The 15,450-nt window shown below is 34.5% G+C and overlaps 1 protein-coding gene across 3 annotated transcripts; it reads right to left on the bottom strand.

The window, feature by feature from the left end:
* Window positions 1–1,699: 1,699 nt before the first annotated feature.
* Window positions 1,700–12,258, bottom strand: LOC105794073 (DDT domain-containing protein PTM). 3 transcript variants are annotated; one of them, XM_052634068.1, is made up of 10 exons: window positions 10,319–12,258; window positions 9,594–10,208; window positions 8,260–8,414; window positions 7,274–8,160; window positions 6,314–6,602; window positions 6,090–6,214; window positions 4,237–4,697; window positions 3,552–3,580; window positions 2,776–3,390; window positions 1,700–2,640 (listed from the first exon to the last, which is right to left on the bottom strand). In XM_052634068.1, exons 1-10 carry the CDS (start codon window positions 11,857–11,859, stop codon window positions 2,495–2,497), a joined length of 4,863 nt encoding a protein of 1,620 aa, XP_052490028.1. In that variant the 5' UTR covers window positions 11,860–12,258; the 3' UTR covers window positions 1,700–2,494. The 3 variants fall into 3 exon arrangements, with proteins under 3 accessions (XP_052490028.1, XP_052490029.1, XP_052490027.1); XM_052634069.1 differs by having other exon boundaries at window positions 8,266–8,414; XM_052634067.1 differs by having other exon boundaries at window positions 7,274–8,414.
* Between the last annotated feature and the right edge of the window lie 3,192 nt (window positions 12,259–15,450).

Raw genomic sequence — 15,450 nt, 5'->3', positions numbered from 1 at the left:
ATCTTTTCCTCTACAATACAATCTCACCCTTCCCTCACGCCTATAAAAGGGGCTCCATCTCTATACTCCACAATCCCAAAAATATCATCTCTCTCACCCTCTATCCCTCCATTTTATAATATTCCTCTCTCCGTTTTCTTCCCAGCTTCAATGTTAAAAATTTTTGCCGCTAATATAATTTTCTGTTCGAGGTAGTCTTGAGTCGGTGATGCGATATCGCGCTCCAAGATGCACACCTTTCATATATAAGGCATCATTTGTGGGTATCCAAAAAGCTTGAACTCATGATCGCATAACGACCGTCAACTGGCCCCCGATTATACTCGAACTCATAATCGTATCATGGCCGCCGATTGGGACCTCCACTTAGTCTTCGATCTGTGACCATATCAAGCACTGCCACCTCGAAACCCGACTTCCGTAGGATGAGTTTTTGAGGTAATGATTCTATCCCAGGATGACATATGAAATGTGTGTGTTATGAGTCGTGTTATCACATCCCCAATCCTTCAAATCACCCTTAAAACCCTAACCCTAAAAAATCTGAGGAGAGAGTGAAATCGTACCCAACAAACAACCTATTTCCCCAAATTAAAAAAAAAACCTAAAAAGACTAAATAAAAATAATCGACATATATGCCTTATTTAGCCTTGAGCATCTGATATGCAATAATAATATTATGTTGTATTTCTATAAAGGTTGATCAAGACGGATGGATAATGTCCCTTAACAAAGTCACCAATAACCTTAAAATAATCTTATAACTAAAATTGCACAGTCCAAAAGTGGGAAAATGAGCAACTTCATCCCACCCCTTACTAAAAAAATGTTAGGGTCATTTATGCCCTTTCGTAATTTTCCATTAGTAAAGAAGACCTTTACCAAATTGAAAACATCTTCCAATATTTATGATAAAAAATAAAAATATCAAAATGATTTTTTTAAATTTTATTTTCATGCTTATATTATAGAAAAACAATTTTTCTTGATTAGAATTGTTGTTAAGAAAATTTTAAAAGATTCTTTTAACTATAACTTAGGGATCAATTCTTTTAACTAAACTTAAGGATCAAATTAGCTATTAACCCTTTGAATTAACTATTCAATTTTTATGAGATTAGATATGATTTTTATTTTCTATTATTTGAAAATTGAAGAATGCTTTTGATAGACAAAAATAAAAATTTGTTTTAATAATGAAAATAAGAAAACATGTTCCATACCTATTTTTTCTATAATATAAAAATGAAAAATGTACTTATATAAATACAAATCATGGTATCAAATTTAATATTTTAAAATTGTTAAAAAGAATTATCATTACATTTATATATTATAGCATTTATATAGGTTTAAATCATGTAAATTCATTTAAAGTTAAAATCCTCAATTTTCTTCATTTTCAATTTTACAGAACTTTTGAAGTAAAAACAATGAAACCAATTTATTTTTCTAATTTTCATTTTATTTTTCATTATTTTATTTTAAAGTTCTCACTAAACATGTTTTTTTTAAATATTTTTATTTTCCAAAAAACAAAAACAAAAACAACCTCTATTGCATATAACCAAAAGAGCCTTAATCGATTTAATCAATAACTTTATCTAAGAACTTCCTTTAAATTAGATTACCAAAGATTTTTTAAATAAAAAATTTGCTCTTGTATGGAAGGCTAAATAGTCGTATAAAAATACTGAATTTGATATTGCAAGGTTTCTGATTATTAATATGAAGTCAGCATTGTTTCAATGGGAGTAAAATAAATTAAGCAAAGCAATGTTTGCATGGACCACTGCTTTTGCTTATGACTCAGGCTCACATAAACTCACTTTTCTATTTGGCAATGAATCATTCCTATGTGCCGTTTAAAAATATTCCATGATTTCTACATCAGAAAATTTACATGTAACTCTAGTCCTACAAACAAATCCAAGGCCCTACCACTTAATCCAGGTCTTGTTACACCAATTAAATGTTAGACTGTAAACCTACCCTAAGTTGTTTTTGCCCTATCATCTAACAATTCAACAGATATGCTAACTTATCTGGATGAAACTCAGGAGAAGCTCCATCTGCAACCTGACTTTCAACTGGTTTTGCGAACTCCAGAACATTCAGGTAGCTGTCATGATCTAAGGTATCCTTCAATCGAATCCGCCACAATGGCAGGAGCATCATGTCCTGTATTGGTTCTAATATCTTGCAAACCTAACTTTCTCATCAGATGTTAACGTTAGTGTATATGGTTTCAAATCAATGTTAAAATTTGTCATGCATCTATACTCTGATTCTCATCAAGTAGTCCCAATTTATAATCCAAGATGGGACTCTGACTTGTAACCAAATTGGTAAATAATTACTCATGCAAGCACCCGTTTGCCAATGAACCTTGACGAGTTTCACTTGGGAGACTTTTATAATTAACATGACATAGGGAGAGGGCGCCATGTTCTTCAGAAGATTCAGTCCCAAGTACTAACACCATTTTGCAACTCAGCCAATAGAGATTTCATCAACTCTTGTGGCCATCATATTCGGGCAGACAGGAGGGATCGTCTTACGGCAGACATGACACCTAAATCCAATAATCTTGCTTTTGTTCCCCGAATTAAGCCCATAAGCATCTCCATGAAACCATTCTGCATAAATTAATTGAAAGGAATATTATGAAAAAGCAAAAAGGAGGAAATTTTTTCAAGCATCAGTAGTTGATGTCTATAATAATAGGCAGTCGCCTACAGTGAACTGATATAAAAATGCTGAAAACTAATTACCTCCACAAATTTCACATGCAATATAGTTTGAATTAGATGCATATCCTGATTCACGACAAAGAAAACATCTGGGTGGATCAGGGGAGACAATCTTATGCTCGGAAGAATCAAAAACCATTTTTCTTTGAAATTGCATCACCCGCTCATCATTTGGCTTACTAGACAACCGAAGACCATTAAGCCAGAAACTATGGTAAATCCTTGTCCTCTTCCTCTGCCAAGTAATTTCCTTTATCTTCTTAGTTGCTTTCTTCTTTGATTTCTTTTTGCCTTTCTTGCACCTACCAGGCTTTTTCTTTTGCAAAGAAATGTATTTTATTTTCCTAGGTGATCGGCGCAGTGGCACAGCAGCAGCACCCTTTTTATCCTTCCGTGAACGCAGTGACATTCGAACTGCCAGTGATTTTTCATTGGCCCTAATACATTTTTGTGGCAGTTTCCTTGCACTTTTTGTGATTGTCCTCTGCCCCTTTGTGTCACCCTTCCATTTCATGATATTTCCCCCTTTTTTAACATTGACATTCGACTTGCCACCTAAGCAGCGATGACATGTATACGCGCACTTAGCAATGATAGCTCCAGCAGATTTTCTAACATGCCTCTTATGAAAAAACCCTGAAATTATATCAACCTAATCAGAAATGTGAAATATATGTAAAAAGAAGCACCTGTGAAGTTAGATGCTCATTAAAGCAATACCATCAAGCACGCAGAGCGTCACTTTGTAAAAACAAAAACAAGTCGAATACACTTTAATATAGAAGAGCACCACTTACCCTTACAATACTGACAGCAGATAGCTTCCCTGCCAATTTGATAAAAAAAAACAATAAACATAGTTAATTAAATGAAATAGTTGAGGAACAACAACCCATTAAGTATAAAGCCATTTACTATGAAAATGCCTATGCTTGAACATCTATTTAAACCAAAAACTAGTCTCTAGTTCATAAAAAAACTTCATCACTTAACTTTAAAATTTTCAATCACTTCTCCGTGAAGGGTTTATCACTTCTCTTTGCTAGCCACTTCTCTTATTAGTGCTTAAATAAGAGTTGAGTAGACTAAATAGATCAATTATCCATCCTAAATATAGTCAGTGTTATTATCTTGTAAACGAATAAGATTTATCAACACCAAGCGAAAAAATGTCAAAAAGTCAATTCTGTTATTATGCTCTAAAAACCGGCACAACCTAGTTTTTAAGTTCCTTTCTATTTTCAGTCTTAGTTATTAGCAAATTTTGAAAACAAAGTACTGACATCTCAAATGATAGGAAATCTTAGAAATAACAATTCTGTTAATACTTTATTAGCAAATTTTGAAAACAAAGTACTGACATTTCAATGATAGGAAATCTTAGAAATAACAATTCTGTTAATACTTTCTTCCAATACCATGGAACAAAAAACTATTAGAAATGACAGAGCACTCAAAAAGTAATAGAATGATTGTTTCTACCTGATGAGGACATCTTTGTTACAGTGCCCACACTGATAATACTCAGTCCTTTCAGCTTTAGAGAAGAGATAGGAGAACCCCTTTTTCTTTGATGACTCCTTTGCCATCCTACTGATCTCAGAAGTTTTATCAGAAACCATCTTATTAGAATTCCGGGCAATTCTCCTCTCTTCAAAACTTTTCACAAGATGCAAAGGCACATAAGATTCATTCAACCAATATTTCTTTCTTTCACTTGAAGATTCTTCAACAACAGTCCCATATCTTTTGACAATTTCAGGGATGATTCTCCTCTTCCCAAAATCAAGAAGATACTTCACCACATCTGTCTCTATGGATTTTCGGCGCACAACACATTTCTTGAATAGTCTAATTGATTTCTTAAAGTCCTTAGGTAAGGTAGGGAGAGGATGTGTGTTTTCAGCGTCATCCCACCTAATGTTTGAATCAAGTTCTCTTACCTGAAAATAGAACATATGAAAAGTAAGCCAGCATTCAATAGAGTGACTAGTTCATGAGTACTTTGAATATATTATAAACTGCATTTTGTAGGGTCAATTGTAAAATATTATAAACTGCCTTGCATCCACTTCAGACATATGGCTTAATGATGTAACCGTAGTTAACAAAATCAAATAAAGAAACAATACACAGATACTAGAACTAAATAGCATTTGCTTTGCACGCATATCTAGCATGTGCAAGATAAGCTGGAAATACACAAGACATCTAGAGTTGGATCCTATTGGAGCCCAGGGCAAAAACTAAAAATTTCTCGAATAGCCAGACCTTTCCCTGCCAGTTAATTTCAGTTTTGTGTCCAACTTTTCAGATTTTAATTGCAGCGAAGCAGGCACCCACATTTGGTGAGGTTTATTCCTTGGAATGTAGCTTCCCCATGTGTATCACATTATCACGAATTATAGGAATTTTATTCTCATATATGGGAACGTATGAAGGCAAATTCTGTACAAAATTGCCTTTGGGGCTATTTCTCTCTTCAACCCAGCCACATTCTCCTTATGTTCACCTCTCAAAATCCCCAAATCCCGATTCCTCCATCTACTGCATGTCATCTTTGCAGAAAACACTGCCAGTAAACACATCATTTTTGTTCTTTAGTCTTTACCTCTTCACTTGAAGCTTTTACTTTCTGTAATATACATCTAAAATGGAACATCAACCACCATTCTCTTCCTCCCAAAACAACCAAAAATCATCATATAGCTACAATAAAAGTTAAATACAGCAACTGTTAACAAAAACAAAGACCTGAAGTTCCCCTCTTTTACCAAAACTCCCCAAGAAAACCAACAAAGAAGCCCGAGAAATTCCCCTTCTACCAATATTCTATCTTCAAACCATTTTTCCCCTACCAAAGCTTTTAATCAAGTAACAATTTTTTTAAAAAATAAAATAAAACAAGGAAACAATCTTTTCATTTAACAGGAAAGTATTAATAATTCATTAAATGCATTAAATTATTATAAATCAATTTTAATTTACATAATGCCCATTTGAAATTTTCCACAGTTATATAGTCTTTTCCCATATAGAATCATGGGTTTATATATAGCTATATATAGTTTTTTTCCATATGGCCTCGTGAGAAAGAAATCAATATTTGAATGAAAAGAAAGAAATTAAGCAACAGGATATTGTGTCTAGAAATACCGCAGTTAACTGGCATTAATTGCAAAATAATAGTAAAATTGCATCAAGATGGAAGTTAGCCTATCATTTCTATACAATTCAATCAACATAAACAGCGGGAAGATTGGCATCAACATTCCATCCACTTTTCAAGCTAGTACTCTATTACAAAAAGACATGAGAGCAATTAGGAGTCATACCTGGAAAGCGAGTTGTTCTATACTAGTTGATGACTCAACAGCAGCTCGCCATGCAATAGATCTGCTTCTCTTTGCAAAATCTGAACTCTCGGGATAGAGTATGCCAGGTATCTTTTTGCCTCCACCTGAAGAATTTCAACTTTAAAGAAATTCAGAATCATTATTCATTTTTTAAGTAACAATACCAACCAGAAAACATAGAAGAAAAAAGGAAAAGGGCAGACCTTGCCTAGCAGCCTTAGAAACCAAAGAGCAGGGTAAAACCTTCCAATTGAACAACTGACGAGAAACCCTACCACCTCTCCACCAACAAATACTTGGCCCTACAGAAGGATTAGAAGTAGGGTTACTCTCGTTATCATTGCAGCTGCCCCTTTTTCTTGCAATACCATGCTTTGCAGATCCACGACTTGAAGCAATCACAACATGAGAAGCTGAACCCATAATGACAGCAGAATCCACATGTTTCATCCAGTCGGTTGAAAGAGCAAGATGATGCAGACTTGCCTCTAACTGTACAGCCATTGTGAGATTAATAATATCAGAAAATATAGAGAATATGCTCCAAGTAGTATAACCTACATCATTGACCAAAGGTATATGCTTGAAGCGATTATAGTTGATAGATGACTAGTATCTAGCTTAAGCAAGCAATGAGAAGCTGAGGTTGTAAAAGCTTAGCATAACCAAACTAACTCATCTAACCTTCTAAAACACTGAGTGAACCAGATAAGAAGTCACTGAAAAATTCGACGAATCAAACTTGATCCTAGCCCAAACTCCAAAATTATTTGAACCTGATAAATATTTACTTTCGCATAATGATATAAAAAAGTTTGTGGAAACCCAAATGTCCAGCCCAACCTAAGACAACCCAATTTAACGCTAAAATATCAATGATCTTAATGAAAAAACTGTCCATAGAAGCCAAAAAGAAACACAAACTGACCTAACCATTGCTTCCACGAAATAACAGTTCTGAAAAAATTTTCATTTTGCAACAATCAGCGTTATGAGTGTGCAAGCGCATGGAAGTTTGAAAGAGGTTGAGTTAGACTTTGCAGTAACATAAAAAACAGAATGGTTATAGGTTCAGTTAGATCTTAGAGCCATATATAAAGTGCTATGTTGAAGCCCTAAAAACCATAGTGAAAATGCTTCTAAGTTTTGCAGAAAATACTTACCGTTAGCAATAAATGCTTAACAGATACAATACCAGATGCGTTGAGAATGCTTTTATGCCAGATCTTCATGTATTGCGGATTCAGCCATGGACCCGACAGAAGTCCACTCAAGCGGTTTTCGATGGAAAATATATGATATATGACATCTATAACATGGCCCTTTTTATTCCATCTTGACTGAAGGTCCAACATATCACTTTTTGAAACTTCTGGAACACAACCCGAAGTAATTCTAAACAAGCAGTCTGTATCATCCACAGGATATCTGCAGGAGAAGCACCATCCACAATTTTCTTTGTGAGCATCTACGTATAGATTATAAATATCCGGCCAATGAAACCTATTAGATTTCTTCAAAATAACCTTCATCTGATTTCCAATTATCTCCTCCAGCGATTTGAGGGAATCATCATTTGTCTTTTCTGATGGCTTACGCAATAACTCTTCTACAACTAATGAGGCAGTTTGGGCAAAACTATAGTGGTTTACGTAGCCAGTCCCAGGCTGCAATTGTGAAGCATCACCTCTTTTTGCATTTAGAACACCTGGAGTTTGTTGTGATGCGAACTTTGTCTTGCTTTCTTGCCTAGCATCTAAATCATTGGATATTAAAGAACTATCTTCAAGAGTTGAGCACTTTCCTGGAATCTCAGATTGGTTTGAGACCTCAACAGATCCCTGTTTCTGAAAGTTAAGAAAGACCGAACCCATTTGCATTGTCTCAGCTGACCCTTCAGAACTCATATACGGGATTTCTGTTCCAGTCACCAAATCCAACATGTTAGTGGACTCTGCAACCTCAATAACACGATGACCAGAAATTTCAGCAACTTCCTTCTCTTCAGGTTTTCCGCCATCAGCAGTCTCGTTCCTTATCACACATATTTCTGCAGAAGACACAAGTGGCAGGGATGAGCTAACAGTAGGAATTTTCACCTTTCTATGTGTCCCTGAACAAGCAGAATGCAGAGAATCAAAGTTATTACTAGCACCATTTGAGCCTACAGCTACATCCCACTGCTTGCAAATTGCTTCTATTATATCACCATACTGGAATGAAGATTTTAGCACATCAAGTACAAAGATGAGGTCATCTCTATGGTAGTAATTCGATGGGCATTCAGCATCAAATGAATCTAATCTGCAAGTTTAACAATACAATATCAGTAACAACAGAAGTAACAACAAACAGCAAGTCATTTACCCTGACATAAGTAAATTTTTGTCCCCATATTTTATTAGATGAAGGAAATAAATGATTGGATCCTGCGTAAGACACAATGGAATCTGAGATAAACAAAGATTGGGGAAAATAAATGCCAACACATTCAGAAATGGACACAAACAGAGGCAGAAAACAAATCTCGAATTCTATTAAGACCCGATAAAAAACTCCCCCATCAAAATTAGTTTATTAGAAAGAAATCTATTTCATCATGAACAACATGAAACTCTAACCAGTAACTGTTTTCTCGACATGTGCATATGAATCTAAAATCTAGCATTTGTTATTCACAAATTATTTTACTGCAAGTCACAAACTCTTCTAGTTGCCTTCTTCCAGTTTTGTGATTCATAAAAGTTTAAAATTTAGAATAAGACACTAGGCTTTCTTTTTTATTTTCAGCAACCTCTCTGTTATATGTATATATGTGCCTTTATTTGTGTGTATGCATATATTTAATAAAAAAATTACATATAAGGTGTGGTATTATAATTCAAACAGAAATATGTAACAAAAATTTGGGTGAAAAACTGTGTGACAATATCATCCATAAAGAATGATGAAAAAAATACAGAAGCATGCTAACGATCAATCAGCAGATTTTATATTGACACCAGAAATTCCCAAAAAGATCATAACCACATCAAATAAATGATTCTTCCATATGTAAGGCAACATGAAATGTCATAATTGTTGAGGATGGCTGCTACAGGCCGTGTCAGTGATGCCTCCATTTCACATATCATAACTAACTAAACCCTTATGTTGATAATGACAAGAAGATTCCATGGTTGAAGGATTAACTTAAAAGAATAAAAAAAAACCATTCAAGTTATTGCCTTACAATAGAGTTAATAACAGTTACTAATAACTGCTAAACAATTTCTGATAAAATAAGAATTTGGAGGGAAATGATAAGTCAAAAAAAATGAGAGACGAGAGATTTTGTGCACTCTTCATCATTAAGCCAGGAGAGAACTTCCTACTCAAAATATAGACATGCATTCATGATTCATCAACAATAACAACAATAAAGCAGTACTAGAGATCATTATCTAATAATCTATTTCTACAGGTTGAGTAAAACAAACTTACACTAACAAGTAACCAGAGCTGTTATAATATAACCGACCATGAGGATCAATGCCCAAAAGCTCTGCTCCTCTAAGTGATTTACGAGGTTTCACCCAAGGCTTCTCTCTTTCAATTGCACATTCAGGGCAGTACCAGTCACCTTCAGGCAAATGAGCATTCACAACACCTACACACTTAGAATGGTAAGCAGCAGGACAGCCATCACAACATATTAAATTCCCATCCATCTTACAAAGGCAGCAATCATCGCTATTCCAGTCAGTAGTGTCATCAACTATCTCCTCAGTAAAGCCAGATCCACCTGACAGGTCCTTAGTAGCTTTTCTCTTCTTGCAAACCCCATTGTTCATATTTCGATCAAAATCCATGTCAGTCTCAGATGCCAAAGACCTTCTATTAAGCTCAGATCTTACAGCTTCCACCTCAATCATATCATCACACAAACACCTGAGTATCTCAACCTTAACAGATGCAGGTTGTTTATAATAGTCACATCTGAATAGTTTCAAACTAGTAAGATCAAAATCATAATCCAACCACGAACCATGAATGAGCAGATACTCAACCATGAAATTGGGCCATGTAATAGAGTCCAAGAAACCCCAATTAAGACTCCTACATTGTCAGATCAACAAGAAATATTGAACACTGATAACTGGCAAACAAAAAACAATATTTAAAAGGCAAGGGCAAGAAAAGAAAAGAAATGGAAAGAATAAAAATACCTTAAACATTCAGAAGCAGACTCAGAACCTTCACTGGATAGGTACACCAAATGCTTTTTCAGAGTTTGCAAAATGGAAACATGAATACAATCAAATAATGAGCTGGGAGACTGGCACTTCAGTGCAGCCACAAAATCCTCCAACTCAAAGGGACTTAAAAATAATAAAGTACTAAATGACCTCAGACAAGCATAAATAGAAAAAATATCAAGTACAGAAATTCCATCCAAATTCAAATTCTCAGAAGATGGTGGCAGTTGCAGTTTTGGAGGAAGGACAACAGGCTCTTCAGACACTCTACGACTTGACCTAACCGGCTTCTCCTCTGTTACTGCACTAACTGAAGGGGATGTTGCCAAACCGGCAACATCACATGTTGTTGCAGGTGGTGGTGTGCTTGAAACATGATTTCTAGAAGACACTCTACGAGCACTTCTTCTTAACACCCTTTCTGTTGAAGAATCCAAGCCATTCACAAGCTTTATTCTCTTTCTTCGACCACTAGCTTGTTTGAATGAACTTCCAATATCAACTTGGCATCCATCAGTTACTGCAGTACCAGACTCAGGGACACCCTCTAATCCAACTCCACCACAATCATCAGCCTTGATAACATTCTGATGAACAATGGCACCCTTCTCAAGGATTCCATCAACAGACCCTAAACCTGAATGATTGTTCAATTCATTTCTAGAAACATCCTCCACTGCATCATTTTTCTCTATTATCAGAGTTTCTTTAAGTATGTCAGCACAAGTGGCAGATTCTCTCACTTCCACTTGCCATACACAGTTACCAGCAATAGCATCTTTGTCAATCTCCTCATCAGCCCCTAAATTCAAATCAAAACTGCATTCCTTCCCTTGGGTTTTGCAATTAAGATTGATACTATCATCCACATCGCAACTCGCATCCAAATTCAAATCAATACACCCCCTCTTCTTCACACTCTCTCCCTCAGAACAAGAAATTCTATTATCATTTAAATAATTGTTACTACAACAGGTATCATTAAGATTCAAATCAAACCCAGAAGAATTCAAGTCAAACCCAATTTTCATTTCAATATCCCCGTTACTATTTAAATTCAAATCCATGAGAGACCCAATTCCCTTCTCATCTAAAGTTCCACCCAAATTCCCATCAACACTCTTATTTCCCTTCAAATTCCCAGAAAACCCTTCATTTAAATCAGCATTTGTATCCAAATTCACATTTGCATTACTCGCTAGGGTTTCTTGCTTTGCATTACCTGGACAAACACGAGCTTTCCTCTCAACACGGCGTCGTTTCCTGGGCCTTCCAACCCTCGGCTTCTCACGTAGAACCTCTAACTCAGGGTCGGATCTCGGCTCGAGGATTGGGTTAGAACCGTCAGCCATGACAAGAGAAGCAACTTGACGAAAGTCGAGTTCCTCCGAATCGCCGTCCTCGTAAACGATCTCGAAAAACCCAGATGAGGAATCAAAGGAATTAACAGTGCCCGAGTGAAGGCCAAATCCTTTGAACTCTTTCTTCACGGATTTGCCCACAAACTCCATTTTCTCATTTTTGCCTCTTTTTCTTTAGTTTCTACCCCCTCTTTTTTTTCGTATTCGAAAAACTAGAATATTTGAGGAGACCAAAAGGGAGGGAAAAAGGAAGAAAATCCAGATGGGAATGTTTATTTAAATTCAAGAGTACAAGATTTGGAGGGGTTTTAGAGAGAGAGAAAAAAAGATTTATAACACAAAGAAATGATTTTAAGCCTGGCTTTGAGTTCAAGGTTTCAAAGGGTTCAGGAACACGAACAAAAGCGAAAGAAAAATCAAATATGAATCGACTTTCTTTTTAATTTTTCTTTGGGGGGGGGGGGTAAATGAAGAAATGGGGTCCCTTTCAAGAGACGAGAGAAAAGTGGTGAAGTTGGGAGGAAAGAGAGATGTTAGGTGCGAATCAGATGTGGGGGAAGAAAACAGCAGAAAGTGAAATATTTTTAATTAATAAAAATATATATTTTCCGTGGGAATATTTTCCCAGTTACAAAGAAGTTAGAACCCCATAGTTTATTGACTGGTCAAATAAGGTGGATGTCGTGAATGCACAATTTTAAGATGGCATTTAGAGTGCGGGGTAATTTATCTCTAAACCCATGATAATCGTGTTACGATTGCCGTTTCTTTGAAAATTTCCTAGTCTTGGGTTGGATCTTTTTGGGCAATCTTGAGGTTACAGGAGCGAAAGCTATTACCATACCACTTGTAAATGGATGGTTAGGTGGTTAGTTCCCACAAATCTCTATTTTGCCACTAATATCCAAGTGCTCTACATGGGTTGATTCTTGCAAGAGATGCTAGCATCAAGATTGATTTTGATGTTACCACTATTATCTCTTGTTTACTCTAATGATTGTACTTTCTTGAAGTAGAATTATTTGATAGGACTTTCTCGTCCTATAATTTGATTGGTTGAAAAATTTATTACATAATTTTTCTTTTTGAAACGAAACACTACACAACTAGACATACATTTAGAGAGGAGATGTTCTTATTGAAATAGATAATTCTATTTCTTCTTATATGTTTAATGTTTGACTTTAATATGATGGTTTAAAGTTGATTATTTTTAAACTTAACTCTTTCACAAGTAAGTACTTAAATTTTTTGTCAAAGTGGTATTAAATGATCACTTTGTTATCTATATAACCCTAAACTAATGTTACAAAAATCAGCCAATATAAAGCTTCCACATCATATAAACTTTAAAAATATATTTTTTTACTTTTCATTTTCTTTTCTTTAAGTTATTTCCATTCCATTCCTTTCTTTTTCTCTCTTCTCTTTCCTCTCTTTTCTTCACTCCTTTTGCTTCTTCTTCCCATCAATTTCGAAAGAAGATTTTATGCGCATGAAAGAAGAATGCGAGTCTTTCGAAGCTTTGCAGTAAACAACTTCTATGTAAGGCAAGTTTCAAATTGCTTAAAAGTCCCAACAATATTTATGACTGTGAATGGCACATTGAAGGTGAGTGTATTCAATCGTGCTAAAAAGACCATTAAATAAATTTCTTACCCTTTAGCAATTTATTCTACAAAGACTAAACTCATTAAATTCAAGAAAAACACATGCAAATATGGTTGAGTCATTTCCTAAGATGATAGTTTGCATGTTTTATTTTAATTTTTTCTTTTCAATTTTTGCATGATGTATGTAATTTGCATGAAATCTACACTTGTTGAGATGTTGAATTATTTGTCTGATGGAGGAATGCGGTAAATAAGCTTGTGAGAATAAAGCACCATAAATAAATTTCTTACCCTTTAGCAATTTATTCTACAAAGACTAAACTTATTAAATTCAAGAAAAACACATGCAAATATGGTTGAGTCATTTCCTAAGATGATAGTTTGCATGTTTTATTTTAATTTTTCTTTTCAATTTTTGCATGATGTATGTAATTTGCATGAAATCTACACTTGTTGAGATGTTGAATTATTTGTCTCTGTCTCGAGATTTATAAATTTGTTGTAATGAATATTTTCAAAACCTAAATGTTGACTTTATATAGAAGTTGTGACATTGATTTATGTTGTTAGAATGCTTGTTAGAACAATAGATGCTTCATATGATCTAAATTCAAGGTTCTTTTCTATTGATATACTTTTTATAATCAATTTTAGAATTTTCAAGAAAATAATTTTGTTTGAAGCATGCTTACGAAGAATGATTTATGTGAAATTTTGAATTCTTTTGAGGTTGAGTATTGGACCATATATTGATGAATGTGCTTAATTGAATAATTTTGATAATGAGAATGAGAATTGGTGTAACACCCCTAACCCATATTCGTCGCCGAAATAGGGTTTCGAAGCATTACCGAAGTTTATCGATCAAATAGGCAGAATTCTCAAACATTTCATATCATCAAAACAAGTCATAAAAGCATCATTTTAATCCAAATTATAAACATACCAAATCCAAATCAATTTTCCTAGTTCATGAGCACTTAAACATAGAATTAAATTCACATGCACCTATCTAGATTTAGTTCAATTTATCATGCCATAATATGGCTTCAAAAAAACACATATTTATATGTATAAAACCAACAAATATTAAACTTATAATCTCATTTACATTCAATCCACAAAATAACTATTATTTAGACACCCTAGGTACATGCCGACACAAAAGATAGACATCACCACATTTGAGTTCGACACGAAAAACAAAACCGTACATTGAGTAAAACTCAGTGGTATTTCTATAATCCAATATTTAAAAATAAAATAATATAATAGGCACAACTAAATATTTAAAATTCACATTTATTTATATAATAGTATTAACTGCTCAATACTCAAATCATAATTACATCATTTTATAGCATACTCAATTCTCATCGGTTGCTATATAATAGCTTTTCACAATTTGATCCACAAATCATTTGAAACAATAATAATATCAAATTCATGAATACGTAATTCATGTGTCTCATGTTCATGTTTCAATTCACTATTCCATTTTCAATTCACATACAATATCATCCAATATCAATCGTAGTACCATTTTATTTAATTACCCTTATTAATACGACTCGGACTCGGACTGATACACAGATCCAACCAACACACCAGTTTGGCACCTAGTGCCTCATCGGATAAATCCGAAGTAATAACTGCGCCCAGTGCTATATAAATTTGACACCCAGTGTCTCATCGGTTAAACCGAAGCTAATTGGCACCCAATGCCTCATCGACTCGAAGTCGAAGAAATCCCTGAACTCTTCTAATCCTATGGCATGCCATCTATATCCGGCTCAGCCCGATACAGTTAATAGGGTTTAATTTCACTTTCCAAATACAACCAATATTCAATATCCAAATTTCACATTAACACATATATTCAATTCAATTCAATTCAATCAACTTTAAATCAGTTCAATAATCAAAGTGCCATATACTCACCTTAATCACTTACCATATACATTAATTTAAAATACAACAATTAACAACTTGGTTCGGATTATAGAAATACAAAATTAACAACTAGGTTCGGATTATAGAAATACAAACTAGAAATTCCGAGCTATTCGATGTCGACTTTATCTTTCCCCTTTTTAGTCGAGGATTCCGGTACGACGTTAGCTACGAA

Source organism: Gossypium raimondii, chromosome 7, assembly GCF_025698545.1.
Source record: "Gossypium raimondii isolate GPD5lz chromosome 7, ASM2569854v1, whole genome shotgun sequence".
Lineage (NCBI taxonomy): Eukaryota > Viridiplantae > Streptophyta > Magnoliopsida > Malvales > Malvaceae > Gossypium > Gossypium raimondii.
The sequence above is the reverse complement of the archived record's forward strand: the minus strand, read 5'-3'. Positions and strand labels throughout refer to the sequence as shown.

What these genes read in the sequence shown, in the direction of transcription:
- LOC105794073 (XM_052634067.1), bottom strand. Translation starts at nt 11,859, where the DNA reads ATGGAGTTTGTGGGCAAATCCGTGAAGAAAGAGTTCAAAGGATTTGGC. An exon ending in TAGAACAACTCGCTTTCCAG is followed by an intron (nt 4,698 to 6,089) that starts GTATGACTCCTA and finishes TTCTATTTTCAG; the next exon opens with GTAAGAGAACTTGATTCAAA. An exon ending in AACAAAGATGTCCTCATCAG is followed by an intron (nt 3,581 to 4,236) that starts GTAGAAACAATC and finishes TCAAATTGGCAG; the next exon opens with GGAAGCTATCTGCTGTCAGT.